This window comes from Caloenas nicobarica, chromosome 16 (genome assembly GCF_036013445.1).
Source record: "Caloenas nicobarica isolate bCalNic1 chromosome 16, bCalNic1.hap1, whole genome shotgun sequence".
In the NCBI taxonomy this organism is placed as follows: Eukaryota; Metazoa; Chordata; class Aves; order Columbiformes; family Columbidae; genus Caloenas; species Caloenas nicobarica.
The window spans coordinates 10,929,828-10,945,485 of record NC_088260.1 but is presented as its reverse complement, the minus strand read 5'-3'; the positions used below and the strand labels follow the sequence as shown (position 1 = coordinate 10,945,485).

General features: G+C 38.6%; 1 protein-coding gene across 2 annotated transcripts in view; it reads right to left on the bottom strand.

Annotated features, from left to right (window-relative positions):
- Window positions 1-15,658, bottom strand: part of CIT (citron rho-interacting serine/threonine kinase) — a 68,789-nt gene that overhangs the window by 15,066 nt on the left and 38,065 nt on the right. For both annotated transcript variants that reach the window (XM_065646219.1, XM_065646220.1), the window contains 6 exons: window positions 13,307-13,481; window positions 11,690-11,887; window positions 9,420-9,473; window positions 1,438-1,635; window positions 759-952; window positions 115-250 (listed from right to left, as the gene is read on the bottom strand). In XM_065646219.1, coding sequence (XP_065502291.1) covers window positions 115-250; window positions 759-952; window positions 1,438-1,635; window positions 9,420-9,473; window positions 11,690-11,887; window positions 13,307-13,481 — 955 coding nt within the window. The remainder of the gene's footprint in view (window positions 1-114; window positions 251-758; window positions 953-1,437; window positions 1,636-9,419; window positions 9,474-11,689; window positions 11,888-13,306; window positions 13,482-15,658) is intronic.

Sequence of the window (15,658 nt, the reverse complement as noted above, 5' to 3'; positions counted from 1 at the left end):
TTTTAATTTGCTCTAACATCTTGAAAAAGCTGCTCGAAACCACATTTCTACAAGTAATATCTCTAGAAAACTATCTCATCTAATTATGAAAGTCTAGGGTTGAAAGTGACTTACCTTATCAGAAAGGCTCTCAGCTTTGAGTTTTTGTTCCTTTAGTGCTTGCTGGAGGGCCAGAATCTCTGCCTTGTGTTCTTTGACAGCCAGTTCTACCACCTGGCGAGATTCAGTAATACGCTGATCTGCTCTCACTCTGTATTAAAATGGAAAATAATGTTACCTAACTCCCTGCTGGGCTTGACCTCTTCCTAGCATGCAGTGGCATCAACAACTCTTTACAGGGGATTGCCTCAAATTCAAGATGTTACTTCATAAAGCCAGACTGTTTGCTGAAACACTTTTCTATTATATAAGCCCATCCCTGCCCCTGCTGGAACTAGAGCCTGAAAATTTCAAGACCCCACAGGAACAGTTAGGAGCAAAGACTATTTTTCCATATAATCATTAGAAGATAAGAAATCAAGACATTTATAAATTACAATGATAAATACCACTCCCCACGAATCGCTCACTTGCAAAGAAACAGAAGGAACAATATCACTGGTGAATGACTATTAACTAATAATCCATTTTTAGAACTACCTCACGAGAATTTATATTTAGTTCCAACTCCCATATCCCATTCTAAATATAATTTTTGTACTAGCTTCTATAGAGCATTTTCATAAAAGTTAATAAAAGGAGGAGGAGGGAGGAGAGACCTGCTCTGTTTCTCAGTATCCAGCATCCTCTGTAACTCTCTAACTCGACATTCAAACTGGGACTTCTCATCCCCTAGAACATTTCTCCATGCTTCCCACTGGCGCTCCTTCTCCAAGAGTTCATCATTCAGGGCCTCCAAGTCCATTACTTGCTCTTCCAGCATGGTACATGTTGTCTTCAAGGCCTCCATAGTCTAAAAATAAATCCTCCTATCAATTCTCACATCCCACAGCAAGCGTGCACTTTAAGCTTCAGCCTTACCATTTAAATTACAGTACATGCAAATTGGCAGCAAACATAAGCTGGTAAATCACAACCCGTTTATTTCAGGGCTTCCATACATTCACTTGTGATTGCCGTTAATGTCAGTTCTCTCTCATTATGAAAATTTCAAAATTTCCAGGGTCACAACATTAAAATGAATAATTCTAAGTTACGATATCTTCAGAGTGCAAAATTTCTAAATAAAATTGCACAAAAATACAATGAGAAATACCAAAAATTCCCATTCACTCAAGTGCTGTGGGAAGGAAGGCTTAAACGATAGGTGGTTTAAGCCATTGCCCCTGGAAGCATATTCATTCCTTATAGGTTTCCAAATTTAAAAGAATATTCTGCATTTCAGAGAATTAGCTAGCTGTGACGAAGAGACTGTGACCCAGCCTGATAAAGCCTTACTTGTTTCTGACTGGTAAGCTGCATCTCCCTCTCGGTGATCTCCCGACGGAGATGGTCAACTTCACTTCGCAACTGGACAACCTCATCGTTGGCCCCCGAGGCCTCATCGAGTTGTTTGGACAGGAAGAAATTCTGGTTGTTCAGTTCTGCATTGTCTTCACTGAGCTGGTTCAGCTGCTCTTCCAAATCCGTAATCACCTAGAAAGAAAAAGAAATTAAATTCCCTGTCAGTGAGTACAGTTTTTTGAAGAAGTGTTCTCCTCTCACAGAACCATTTATTGCCAAGCAAGGAGACAACCTGGCTTTTAAATGTTTTCAAATTTAAACAAAAGCAATATTGTAATAGCAGATTTTATGCACAGGAGTGTACTCCGAAGAGGAATAGGGTTTTGTTTCTTACAGAAAATAGCTTGATTTATTTTTTATTTGGTTTAGAGTATAAACACGCTGCAATGCAATTTATTATTTGAGAGAGAACTGTCACATCTAAAGCACTGGATTGAGAGTCAGGGGTTTTGGTTGTATCCTCAGATCTGCTGCTGACTGACAAGGAGCCTCTGCCAAAGCACTTTACCTGATTTGCCTCAATTTCTCCTCAAGTAAAATGAGGCAAATACCTCTCAGAGAGACTTTCAAAGTGTGATATTTAAGAGAACTGAACAAGAGGTGCAATGGAAGCAGTACAACCTGATGGATCTGCCTAGCGATCCTTTATATGACTAGCTGTAACACTCTATGTAACCAGGAAAAGAAGAGAAACCTTAAGAAATATTTTCTATCAAAGGAACAGCATTATGGATGGCAGCACAGGATAAATGAAGAAATAAAAAAGTGTGGCAGCACAACAGACAATCAGTGAAAAGCAAAAATTCCACAAGGGCAATAGCCTGGCCTCTAATGACATGGAAGCGTCCATTTGTTTAATCAGAATAGCATTATACTATACGCTTTAAACCACATTCCTATTCAATTGAAAGAAAAATATGAACAACGATGGGGCCATTTTCAGAGTCTCGTTTTCCTGACTGAAAGGCCATGAGCACTGGATGGATGGATGGATGCATGGATGGATGGATGCATGGATGGATGGATGGATGGAGGGATGGATGGATATCTGGACCTCCTGACTCAAAACCAACGGCATCACAACAGACGAGAAAGGAACCTCAGTATAATCTTGAAACCAGCTTAACAAAAAGAATTTCAGAATCTGGAAAGCTCTATACAATTCATATTCAACTATTACAAATATGTTCTAGAGGCATTTTTGCCTAGATGTCAAAGAAAAGTGAATAAGATACTTCATTAAATGGGAAAAATTAAAATCCCAGAGCACAGTTGGCCACACATTCAAATTGAAATGTTCCAATTTCCTACAGAAGACAAGGACTTAAATATCTAAAGCAGTGGAGCACAGAGCAAACAGCTCTTCCAGGCTCTCTGGAAAGATGACAACCATTTCTTTTTAAAGAATCTGTACTGCATACATTGGCAGCCTTTACCATGCCTCTCCTAGACCTAAATTAACAGGTTTGGATTTCTAAACTGTCAGCAGAAAAAGTCCAACTGACACGACTCCCCGCTGGGTGAGGGGAGTTCCTGCTGCCCATCTGTTTAGGTTCCAATCAAGACGATTCATAAAACACAACGTCTCTAATGAAAATCTGATCGTGTGGTTGTTTCTTGAGCACTCTCGCTGCCCTGTTCAAAATACATTTGATTCTGTATCGGATGCGTCAAGTTTTCAAAGAACGCAGACTGTACGTAAGGATGTGTTAGTGTCTACATTGCTGTAGGGATAAGAACTTAGAAATGTATTTATGGAAACAAAAAGGCACAAAAGAACATTTATTTTTACAGTGTTTTACCTGCCATTCTTACAAGAAACATCTGAGATTTCTACTGCCAGATAAGATAATCTCTCCTTTTCTTCTACTTGTTTTCATTTTTGTGTTTAACCACACCACATAACTAGGCAGTTTTAAGATACCTTTTACATCTCCATGGTTTCTTCCATATATATTTTATATATTAATACAAGTACTTTTTATTAAAAAAAATATTAAACTACTTTTGAAATACAAAAGAGCAGAGATGGGGGGAACACAGAATAGACACAGTGACGTGCAGAGTTAACATGTCAAACTACGTGATTCATTTTTAAAACTCCCTGTATTTCAAGTTGATTTTATCCCTTAAGGGCTGAAGTTAAGCTCCCATTTGCCTTTATTCTATGTTCTGAGATTTTGACTTCTTTCACTGAATATAACTAAAATTAAACCAGATCATTTTAATTTTACTGCTACATTTTTATCTAGTAGGATATTTCTGGGAAACTTCAGACAAATAACAAAGCAGTTAAGAAGGAAGCGTTCCAGAAGAGGTGACGTGATCACCCTTCTTGAATATGATCCTAACAGTATATTTATTGACAATTCCAAAATGGCTTGGCTTAAATTCCAAATACATTATAATCCATATAATGTAATCTATACAGACTTTTTTAACAATAGAAAATTTGTTCTTCTCTGTACAATTTTCCTTTTTTTTCAAGAAGGGGAAATTTGTTGACAAATCCAATTTTTAAAAGCTATCTGCAGCTATGTATAACCCAACAACATTACAGAGTCTATAAATATTATAAAGCCTCAATAGCAATGGGTAATGGGACATGGTATAATATGCCTGTCCTGGGAACCAAGAAGAGAGAAAATACAGATCAAAAAACAACATTTGATAGAAAATGTTGTCTTAGGCATATATACATACATCCAACCTATGCCAGAATCCTGTACCTGAGAAGAGTTAATAGCTTTAGGTATTTTTCTTTTCAGTTAAGGAAATCCCCAGGCAAAAAAAAAAAAAAAAGCAAATAAGCCAACCAACACTAAGCTTTTCTGGAGTTAAGCTTTTAAGTACATTAAAGGAAAGTCTGTAAGAAAACACTATTGTATCCTTTAGAAATGTATAATGTAATTACAAAAATCTTCGCATTTAAAGTTTATAAAACAACCAAACACTTGAAAGCTTGGAAAACTACTTCTAGACAACCTAGGCAGCCTTCTCTGTGCCAGTGTCATCACTCCCAGAGCTACGGAAATCTTCTCTTCAATCTATGCACATCTGCATCACAAGCGATCTACAAAATATAGATATAATCTAACCACACCATGCAAATCTTTTCAGATTGTTCACTACATGCCACATCTAAGCGCACAACTTATCTTTATACCGATCCAGAAGACTCTATCTCACTTTTAAATATTACAGAGCAATGCAAGTATAGCAGCTCTTTAGCTAAAGCGACCATATTCAGCACAATTCTCTCCCCATTGCACGGTTTCAGAAAAGCAAAGTGTTTCTCTATTGTGAGACTGCGCAGATTCACAGCTATGATACCTGCTCCTACCAGCTTCTCCAGGCACGGAGAATTGATGGATCACAGATTAAATATCATCGCAACAAGCAGTTCGGGGACATGACGATTAGGTTTGCATATCAGACCCGATGTGCAAAATTTAATCCCTATGCTCCATGTATCAAAACCACAGCAAAAATAATGAGGGGCAGGAGAAAAGGAAGCAGTTTTAGAACACTAACTGCAATTTGCAAACTTCTCCATAATCTTATTCCTTCGTGAAGTCCTCTCAAGTTCTCAGATGCCACCAAGAAACACGCAGGAAACTGCGAGGACACAGCAAGGTGAACTGCTTCGGGATGCTATCAGCAGCACGTTATTTGGAGTTTAATGGAATTTTTCATACAACTTAAATTCAGAACTTCCAGACTAACGCATAGTTTTAGTCCATTCATTTCTACCCTTCCTCACCCCGACTAATCTTTTCTAGAAAGCTAGCTGTCAGGAGTAAATAAGAAAAAAGAAAAAGCCGTCTCTTAGTCACAAATTATTGTGAGGAGTAAGCAAGAGCAGGCACCAGACTCACTTTGTCTTAATCTACTCACATCTGGATCCGAGAAACAAAGCTTTTCCAGCGGAGACAGACCAACAATTGTAGTGGAGCAGAATACCAAGGCTCTTAATGAACACAGCTGCAGACAGACACCAGCCTCCTATCTCTACCTGTTTGATCAACACATAGCAATGAGCTCCTCACTTTCCCCCGCTTTCCATAGTCAGACAACCTCTGTGACTTGAAACATACCTTACACGGAGATCTCAGTCTCGCAAAACTCATCATGCCTTAGCCTGAGGTACGTTGCTCTCGTTAGTAGCTGCAGAGCAGTCGGACGTTGCACAGTCTGCATTCCTCTCTTTCCCACACCAACCCATCATTAAAACGCTGTCTCCTCTACCTGTCCACCCCAGTGCCCAGAATGGGAGCTGCCTCTGCCAACATGAGCCCCATCCTCAAATGACGGAGGCATCGTCCACGGTGACGTCCCGTTAGCCTCTGTCACAGCAACGCCTCGTGCACACCCGACAAGTCTGGCTTTTTGTCAGGCTACACAAACTACAAAGCTCCATTTTTGCCTAGAATTGGCATCTGCCGTCACATTTTCTGTGAAATGAGAATCAGGGGGAATCCCTCCCACCCAACAGCCAATTTTTTCTTTTTTTACAAATTTAACAAAGCCATATAAAAGTTTTTGCCTGGGTATTAGCCTTGTTACAGTGGGCGAGATACCTTTACTCTGTAGCATCAAAGTATAAAACATCTTTAGACGTAATTTTGGAGTTCTCAAGACCAGAGATCATTCTTGTATGCCAGCTCATTGAGCTAATGTGGAATCAGGATCTTAAACCAAAGTCAGCAGGACTTCATGCGTGACTGAAACTACACATGTGGCTCACGGGCTTGCAGATTTAACGCCTCAATATCCAATCGCATAGACAAGTGCCAAAGACAAGCCTGTTCATGCTTAAGATAGGAACACAAGATGATGACAGAAGAACCTGAAGGAGGGGAGATAAACCCTGTTTTATTGGAGAAATCTTGAATAAATGGAAACGCAATATCTAATGAGTATTAAGAAATGCCACTCTCCTTGCTAGAGTAAAAGCAACAGCCTGTACCTGAAAGAAATGAGAAGATTCAGCTGGTGGTTCCCTGGAATAGCAACAGCGTTTTACTAAGCTGAGTGTAAATACTTCATAGGATTCTTTTCTTCTAAATATTTATAGACTTCATCACCTGCTTACTGAATGTTTTCTTTTTGGAACAATTCTACTATTCTTTAGATAACTTAGTTGCATTTTTAACTTCACATATGTTGATAATCCAACAGCAAACCACAAATCAGAAACAACCGACAAATACGTAAATTTTCCTATTTAAGAAAACGCCTTTTATTCCTGTATCTGCTTCTGATTCCCTAGAAAAATCTTTTAACACTCAAATGGATCATATTTTTGATATAATAATTCTTTAAATGTAGGGAATTTGTCTTTTTCCCTCAACACGTTTGCTGGATGAGCTATCATTGTGAGAAGATTATGATACAATATCGTTCTTCATGTGAGCCCACATGCATCTGTGTGCGTGTACAGCAGGTACTACAATTTATAATTTTAATTGTAATTATGTACCTTATTATTTCTTGCACAATTCAGAGAAAGAGAAAGCAAAAGCTAGCATTGTCTTTTTGACTTGCAATACTACAAGAGAGATGTCACAAGAATAACAATGCAGAGGTATCAGAGCAACTGAATATAAATTCACAAACAAGGCAGAAATTATGACAACAAAGCAATGGTGTCTATGTATGCACCCCAAACCACAGCAAATTTTAAATGAACAAATAAGAGAACCTAAAAACGTCTACTTGGCCAGAGACCTCAGCAAAAGGAAGAACAGAGTGCAATGAGGGTACAATGAAAGCAGACACACGTGTGAGGTGAAATCCTCCTCTACAACTGGAAGCTGTGACCCTTGTGAAGCCAGAAAAACAGAAGAAACACCAAAGAAAGTAGATTAAGTATTTTATTTATCTTTTGAGTACTATAAAAGTACTGAAGTACTTCGATCTTGCTTTTTTTTTTTTCCCTGTCTGATCTTATTTTCATAATTCTTACGCTGGTTTTGGCTTCCTACTAAGATTAACTAAAAAATAATTTCATACCAAAGGTTGCCAGACTAGTTCAAGAAGTCTGTTTCAGCTTAAAGAGGATATCTGCTGAAAACTTGCTAAGCAGCATATTGCAGTTATTCCCTTGAAGTGTTATCTTCTTTTAAAAGAAGTATAAATTCTAATCACCTTCAAGTAGAATCACACGCTCACCAAAAAGCAAAGCCTGCACCATACTGGTCACAATGAGATAAAAACGAGCTTGAAACACGTGGTGAAGGCACCACACTGAACGTTCCCCAGTCCCTCCCTGTTGAGCAGATTGTCCTGTTTGCTCTGGGTGCTGCTCAGCAGACAGGCCGGGCAGCCAGAGCTGCTCCCAACACACAACAACAAGTTTCTAGCCATGGTCAATTAAATTATACATGTATTCTCCAGGGCTGGAAAGAGAATGTATGATGAGCATGTATTATTCATTTAGGAACTATTTAATTAATTTCTTATTGATGAGGATGTCTGATCTCACTTATCCCACTGAAGGGCCTTACAATGCACAACACTTTTAGAAATCCTTTTATGCGAGACCTTTGAAGCTCTCAACATTCTTGAAATGTTACGGGTCACTCTTCGCTGCTGGAGGTTGTTCACCACCCTTACAGAGCCAAAGTGTTACTAGATAATGACTTACAACCACTGGAAGGCCGCCTACCATGCGGTGAAAAGAAGCTACAGATTTTCTACAACTGGTTTTTGCCTGCATGGAGATCACGTAAGCATTTCCAGAGAAAGCTGTCGCACTGTACAAAGGGCAAGATAGAACAAAAGAAGACAGCTGTGGACGTAAGGTACATGGTAGCACATCTGGAGCTAGAGGATCAATCTAAGTAAATGGAGAAGGGAAAAAAAGTAAAGTTTCTTGTGCAGGATTTCTTTTAGATAGAGGTTAACACACTTGGGTAAGCTCTGTTTGCCCTCTTCTACGTATCAGTATATTCTACGAACAGAAGAATCCCCTTCTTAGCACTAAAGAGCAACTGAGGACAACAGAATAACTCTCATCCTGAAAAGTTATTTTTGAAAGATGGTAACTTGTACATTAGGTACTTAGTCCTACAGCAAAAAAAAATAAGTTTGAGGAAATCACTGGAAGTAGGGAAACAATCAAGATTCAAAAAAATCCAAACAAAACAGCAACTGAGCCCTGTTTACATGGTGGGGTAAGGAGAAAAAGCCTAGGAAGATCAAAAATCAACGCTGATCCAGAAGCCTGTGGTCCTATTGTAATTAATGTCATTGCAAGCCAGGTGCTCTCCATCAACCATCGTAAGTCTCAAGATAGTGTTAATCTGCAAGAACACCTATTGACTGACGAACCCTCAGACATCTGTCCTGGCTTGATGAAATTAATCTGAAAACACATCAAAAGATCTCAAGCAAATTAAGATCCTAGAGCCCTCTCTGCTCTTTGAGCAGATGACTACATCAATGTATTATGCGGAACCACAACATTTCTCGGCTATTCAAACAGTGTTAAAGTCCTCTTTAAAACCCAGAGTAGCATGAAGGCTTCTCTGCTCTGGCCTAGATCTACAATGCAGCTCAGGATTTGGACAGGCAGATCTTTTCTTCTTGTGAGCAGAGAAGATCTTCAACTACAATCATTTTTTTGCAGCTGCTATACCATTCTTATTAGCTGCACTGCAATGAGATATTTTATTTTACTTCCTTCTCCAAAAAGAAGAATAGTATCAATTTCATGATCAGACTAAAACCTCAAAACTGAGGTTTACCTGAAACCTAAGAGAAATCAAATCCAATCCGTCTAGCTCCTACTAACACCTTGAAGCCAGAAGTCCACATTAGTGGACTAGTGTCATCAAGGATTAAATAAGTAAATTGTTTGTTTCCTTATCCTTAATTTCAAAATAATTCAATGATCTATATTTAATACTCACTGTGCAGCTATTACGAAGGGCTTCAAATTTACGCTGGATTTCATCTCTATGTGCCTAAAGGAGGTAAGAAGTTAATCATCAATTTTTCATACATTAGAATTCGAATCCAACAGCTGTTGCTAAACAAACTGCAGAACAATCTACCAGCAAGCAAAGTTTGGAAGGCAGATGCTGCGGGCTGTGAAAGCGCTCTGTAGTGGCAAAGTAGTGATTAGCAAAGTCACAACCTTCTTAATTAAATACACTTACGCTCCCAACTCTGAACTACTTCAGAAAAACGTACAGACTTGAGAACTGAATTATGTAAAAGGTTCCACCTGAAATGGTCACCAGAAGACATGTCAATTCCATGGCAAGTTTGTACATTCTTGACATTCAAATTTGAGTTGGTTTTACTTCCATGTCCGGATTGGTATTTCACATAAAATAAATACTGCATACAATTTAACGCTTGCAAAGAGAAACTATAATGAAGTATTATGGAAGCTATCACAAACAGCTCTGCCAATCTACCTGAATCCTACCATAAAGTACCATTTAATCCCAAGCATCTCAAAAAAGCAGTGATGAAACATGACAATCAATTCTCCAGAAGACAGCATCCAAAGTACGGAAAAGTGCAAACACTTAATTAAGAATGCAGTATTGCATGCACCATTTTAGCTCCTAATTTACAAGCAACGCATGACAAAGCAAAAGCTCTTGTTTCAGCCTCATGGCCTCTCTCAAAATTCATCGAACTGATTTAACTAGTGTCTAGTGTCATATGCTATCTGAAAACTTAACGAATGAAAGGTTAGGGCACTGGCACATCCAGCCACCTTTCTTCATTCAGAAAATTTTCCTTAGAGCCAAGAGACTAAACAGGAAAAAACTGTTCAGCAGAAGTCAAATATGAGAGCTAAAAAGCTATCTTACCACAACAGGCAATGTGAAAAATAAAAAAAGGATATTAAAAAAAATCCATAACAGAAGTACTCCTAAGCCCACCAGACTGGACTGTCTTACAACAGTTGGTCCGACAGCCCTACCATTGCCCCAAATTAACTGGAGCAATAACTGAGTGAACACAGAGTATAAATATTCATCTGTTTCACTGGTGGTGTAGGGTAAAGGTCTCAAGCACATTGCCATCCCCTGGGTAGTGATATTATTTGTTATGCAAAGCTTTCAGCTGGGAGGCGACTGCCTCAGTTTTGAGCAAAAAATAAACCGACGCCACGTTCAGTTCAGTTATTCTTAAACCCTGGTGTTGCTGCTCTGCTTTCCCAGCACGTCCTTGCTTTAGAACAACTCTGCCCTGTTCTCCCATTCTCCCAAAGCATCGACATGACACAAGCACCTATCCCAGCTGAGCCCCCCACCCCTTCTGAAAAATAGCAATGGCAGAAATATTCGGGACAGTTCTTTGATCAAATGCCCCTGGAGCAAGAGAATGTACATTTTCAACACTTGCAAAGAACTGGATTGGAAGGTCATTGAAGACGGCTGCTCACGGGGCCAGCTGGTAGCAGGTCATGTACTTCTGCACCCTCTCCCCCCACAGCCTTGGGAATCTTTTATGAAGGAAACATTTCTTAGCATCAAGCAGTTTGAAAGCATCATTTGAAAGCATCTTTTTGTACTCAACAGACAGCAACCAGCAGCATTATAATTTAGCATTTCAATTACTGGGAGTAGGGGAAAAAACAGCGGGGGGGGAATTGAACTTTTAAACTTTTTTTCTTTATATCATTCACACACTTCACCAGAGACTGCAAGACAACCATGACAATTTTTAATGAAATAAGCATTGCAATAAAATTATGTGCTAACAACACTATTTTCCTAGGATTTTAAATAAATATCCCCAAAGCAGGATAACTGATAGAAAAAAATCATCAAAAAAATCATCAAAACATTTATGATCATCAAGTACTTTCAAACTCATGAGATATTATTTAAATAAGTAAATCACAGAGTAGAACTCCTAACAACAACAACTTCATATGCAACTTTCACCTTGACACAAAAGTAATAATGCTCTTGCAAGCAACCAATCAGTTTTGGCAGCAATGAACCACTACTAGGAAGCATTCATACAGTTAAAGATAATAAGACAGACAAAATTTGACATTTTAGCCGTTCCTGCCTCTATCATGCACAATTCACGTCTAGTTCTGAAAATTAAAAAGTAAATAGTATAAATTCATTTTAACCTCTTCATGAAACATGCACCTACAAAATTCTAATCTGTATGTATAGCTCTTAGCATGAATTTTAGGGCTCACCGTGAGAGCTTGAATCTCTTCCTCTGCCTCAGCTGTGGTCTCCTCCAGTTCAGTTTTGGCTTCGCGGAGCTGGTTCTCCAGGGCTGTCCGCGCAGCCTGCAGCCCAGTGATCTGAGACTCCCGCTCCTGGAGCGTCAGCTGCAGCTCTGTCAACTGCCTTTTGAGTTCCAACTTTTGTTCTTCATGCTCTAGACTAACCTGAAGAAAGAAAACGTAGCATCCAAACATAAGTTACTAACAAAGAAAACATAGGTAATGTAATCTGAGACCTCACTTCAAGATTCCATTGCTGTGTCTATCCCAACAATCACATCTTGACAGATCGCTTAAGTCACTGAGAAGTCAAGGATGCAGCTTTGTCTACTACCTAAAAACTACAGGTTTGCTTGAAAAAAGGTTAAAAGCAACCTGGCATTTTGAAACAACAATAAGGGCACAAGAATAGTTCCAGCTGTGACTCCAACATCACATACCAAACATTGATATAAACAGGATAAAAGTTGAAGCAGTTTGTGATGTCCTTTCTTCACTGAAATTGAGAACCTTTAAGAAACCTTATTTGAAAACCTTTAGGCATAAACATCAACACTAATCTATACACGTATGTAAACATTACATACATTTTGCAATTGACTTCCATATTTCATTTTCCATTCAGATTCTTTTTAAAGAAATCAAGCACATCATCCGGCTCTGGGTTTATTTGAATGGCTTCTGTGGAAGGTTTTCTTGAGGCATACTCAGGGATAAACGTCATTTTCAGAAATGGATGAGCAACGAACAAGCAGCAGGACAGATCTCAGGGCTCAAAATCAATTCCAAACCTCAGCACCTTCTTCAGGCTGTCTGCTACCCCACGGGAATCTGTCTGTTGTGCTGTTGATGCACGACAAGCCTGCCAGAAATCTTACGCTGGTCCCAGCCAACTTCTGGTCAAACAAGGACGTGTGTTGGCCATCCAGCCCTCTTAGCTAAAGGCAAGATTTTAGCCTTAGCTGAAAATTAGTGGAGTGAGACTGGAGAAGGTAAAAGAAGATTTGAAGTGGAACCAAACTAGTTGATACAGAATTAAAAAATGAAGCACACGCTCACAAATCTTTAAGAACACATATTTTCAGGTTACTGTTAGATTTCCTTTCCAGAAAACTTCTGAGACGTGTGTGAAGCAAGAGTCTCCTGTTTTCTTACAGCAATTGTGTTGTGTCCATTGCTTTCTGTTCTGTAGACTGGACGGCTGTGGTTAAGCTGGTCATTGCACACAGCTGAGCTTTTATTGTCTACCCCATACCCATTCTAGCTGAACAACATTATAAAGATATTGTACAAAAACTATAAATATGATTCTGGGAAAGCAAGATGACCTATAGGTCTAAGAATGACAAATCCTTAGTACTTACTTTAATCTCCTTCTAATGAGCAATTTTTTTTTAAAAAAAACCTTTTTTTTTCACTCCCAGGAGGAAAAAAGTACTGCTAGACCAAACTAAATTAATACACCTTAAAATACTATTTTTTTATGACACATAGAACTAAAATAATGTAATTCTAGTTCTTACGATAATGCTCAAAATGGGGTACACTCAAACAAGTTTGTTTGGATTAAACCCAAGTTTTCACCTCTCGCAGCCTCGTCTCTAACTCCAGCAGGCGGCTCTTGTCAGTGTGATCTTGGTGACTCATCTTTTCCAATTGTTCTTCTAATTTTCGATTCTGGGCCTCTAACTTTCCAGCTTGTGTTTCCAAGTAGAACTTCTGTTGTCTGAGCTCTGAAATCATCTCCTCTTGGGCTTTCCTGATAGGAGAAAAGCACAAGTGACAAACCCAAAACGTCCTTAACATATGTCCTTTCACTGGGGTGACATAAGGAAGAATATACAAGGTTCCTGTTAAGCAGAATAATTAAGTTCATAGCTTAAATTTTACATCCCAACTAAAACCCCCTCTCTATTCCTGTCTGCAAAACATCCATGTATTCACCAACATATGCCCAGAGCAGTAAAATTCCATGTTTGCATATTGCACAGAGAAATTAATCTTATACACCATCATCGACAACAACATTTAAGCTACAGTTCATTCTTCTCATTTCACTAGTTCCTTGTTACATGTTTTTCTCTATAGGAAAAATAAATGCTAAGAATAGGTGCTTTCACACAATATATTTCCATGAGATAAGAGAAGGCTTATGGTTTCAGGTTTGGGGGTGTAGTGTGTTGTGGGTTCTTTTGCTGAGTTTTTTAAGTTGTAATGGACCTACAACTTGACCTACATTGAAGTGCTTTGTTCTCTGATCAAAGTCTTAATCTACAAAGTGAACAAAAATAATTACTTGTGCTCCAAAGAATTTTGAGAGCTGGCAACAATTAATTATTACCATAAGAATTTGAAATGGATACCCTCATAAAAAGGAAAAAAAAGTTTTTCTACATTATTTACAATTCCTGGAATCATGTCATCATGCATTGGAAAATTCTGCCTCGTAGTGTGCTTTCTACTTAGAAGTCTCACAAAGCTCTTCACGTATTAATGAATTAATATTTTAAGAAGTTCACTGTGAGATAAGCTGTTATTAATGCTATTCCAGAGAAATTACGTGGGTTGCCCAAGATCAAATAGGAAGACTTAACAAAAATAAATAGAACTTAAGTCTTGTGACTCACATTTCTATGCATTGCACACAAACCCACCCTTTCACCCTTTCTCTTTTTTTAATTTACCTCTACAGATTATTGCCAGCCAGAACTGTCAAAAGGTGTTATTTCACTTCCTACTGTTTACTGGGCTATCTTCTCAGAAACCTCATAATCGTTAGTTTCCTCAGCTACTGATGGAACAAAAGCTGCAGAGTTCCCCTCTCCTCCGAAAGGTTTAATCACTAATTCTCTTCAAACACGCTCAGATTAGCTGGAGCTGTTGTGGATTCAAAATATAGTCCAACAACAGATTTATACACCACAGTTCGCAAAATAAGCACAAATTCATTAGCTATCTGCATGCGTAATAAAGCAATCTTCTCTTAAAATGTTGTTAATTCTGTACTATCTTCTACCAACCCTGCAAAATTGCATTACTTGACAACATGTCTCTCGATAATCTCGTCTAAGTCGTATGTTAAAACATTACTATATTTTTTCTTGTGTTCTCTGGATCTCCAGTCAAGTGTCCTGCTCCCAGAGGATGCACGCACTCAGTTCAGCACCAATGACTGTGACATAGACCTTGCATATGCTTCCCAGGCACATGTTGAGACAATACTCCTGTTTTATTTCAGACTGAAGGTAAATTACAGCTTTTGCTGCCTCGACAAACTCCCTGGGTGATTAACTGGAGGTCATCTGGAGCATAAAGCAACACAATTCAATTTCTCAGTTATTTCTGTGAATATTTTCAGCTGCTCAGGCTAAAATGATTTGCCAGATATTTGAGATACAGCAAAAATTGGAGCCATTACATATTTGGAGGCATAATCACCACTGAAGAGGAAAAAAAAAAAAACAAAGCAACTCTTTGCCAAAATTCATCTTTGCTTGATTCTATTCAATATTATAGATGAATCTATCCAAGCACTTCCCACACACACTGCCTGACATCACGTCCAGCAGCTGATGGACACTGCGAACCTTTCTGCAGACAGCCAGTTGATGACTCTCTGAACTCAGTAAGAGCATATACTACTTTAGCCCCACCTTGCAGGTCATATCAAACAATCTGTGCTTTTTCCTATACTTGAAGAAGAATGCCTTCATTTATGAAGGAAGAACATTATTTTAAGGAATCGCAGCAAAAATCCAAAGTAAAATAAAGTTATGGCATACAAAGAGAGCTGACACAGAAGATTTCCTCTGTGTTTAATAAATAGAAATTCACCACACGAACAATTGCTGATTACAGAGTGATTCAAGATGCCATTAGGTCTTGACCTGTAGTACACTCCAAAAACACTGAACTATTACACTGACTATTGATGAG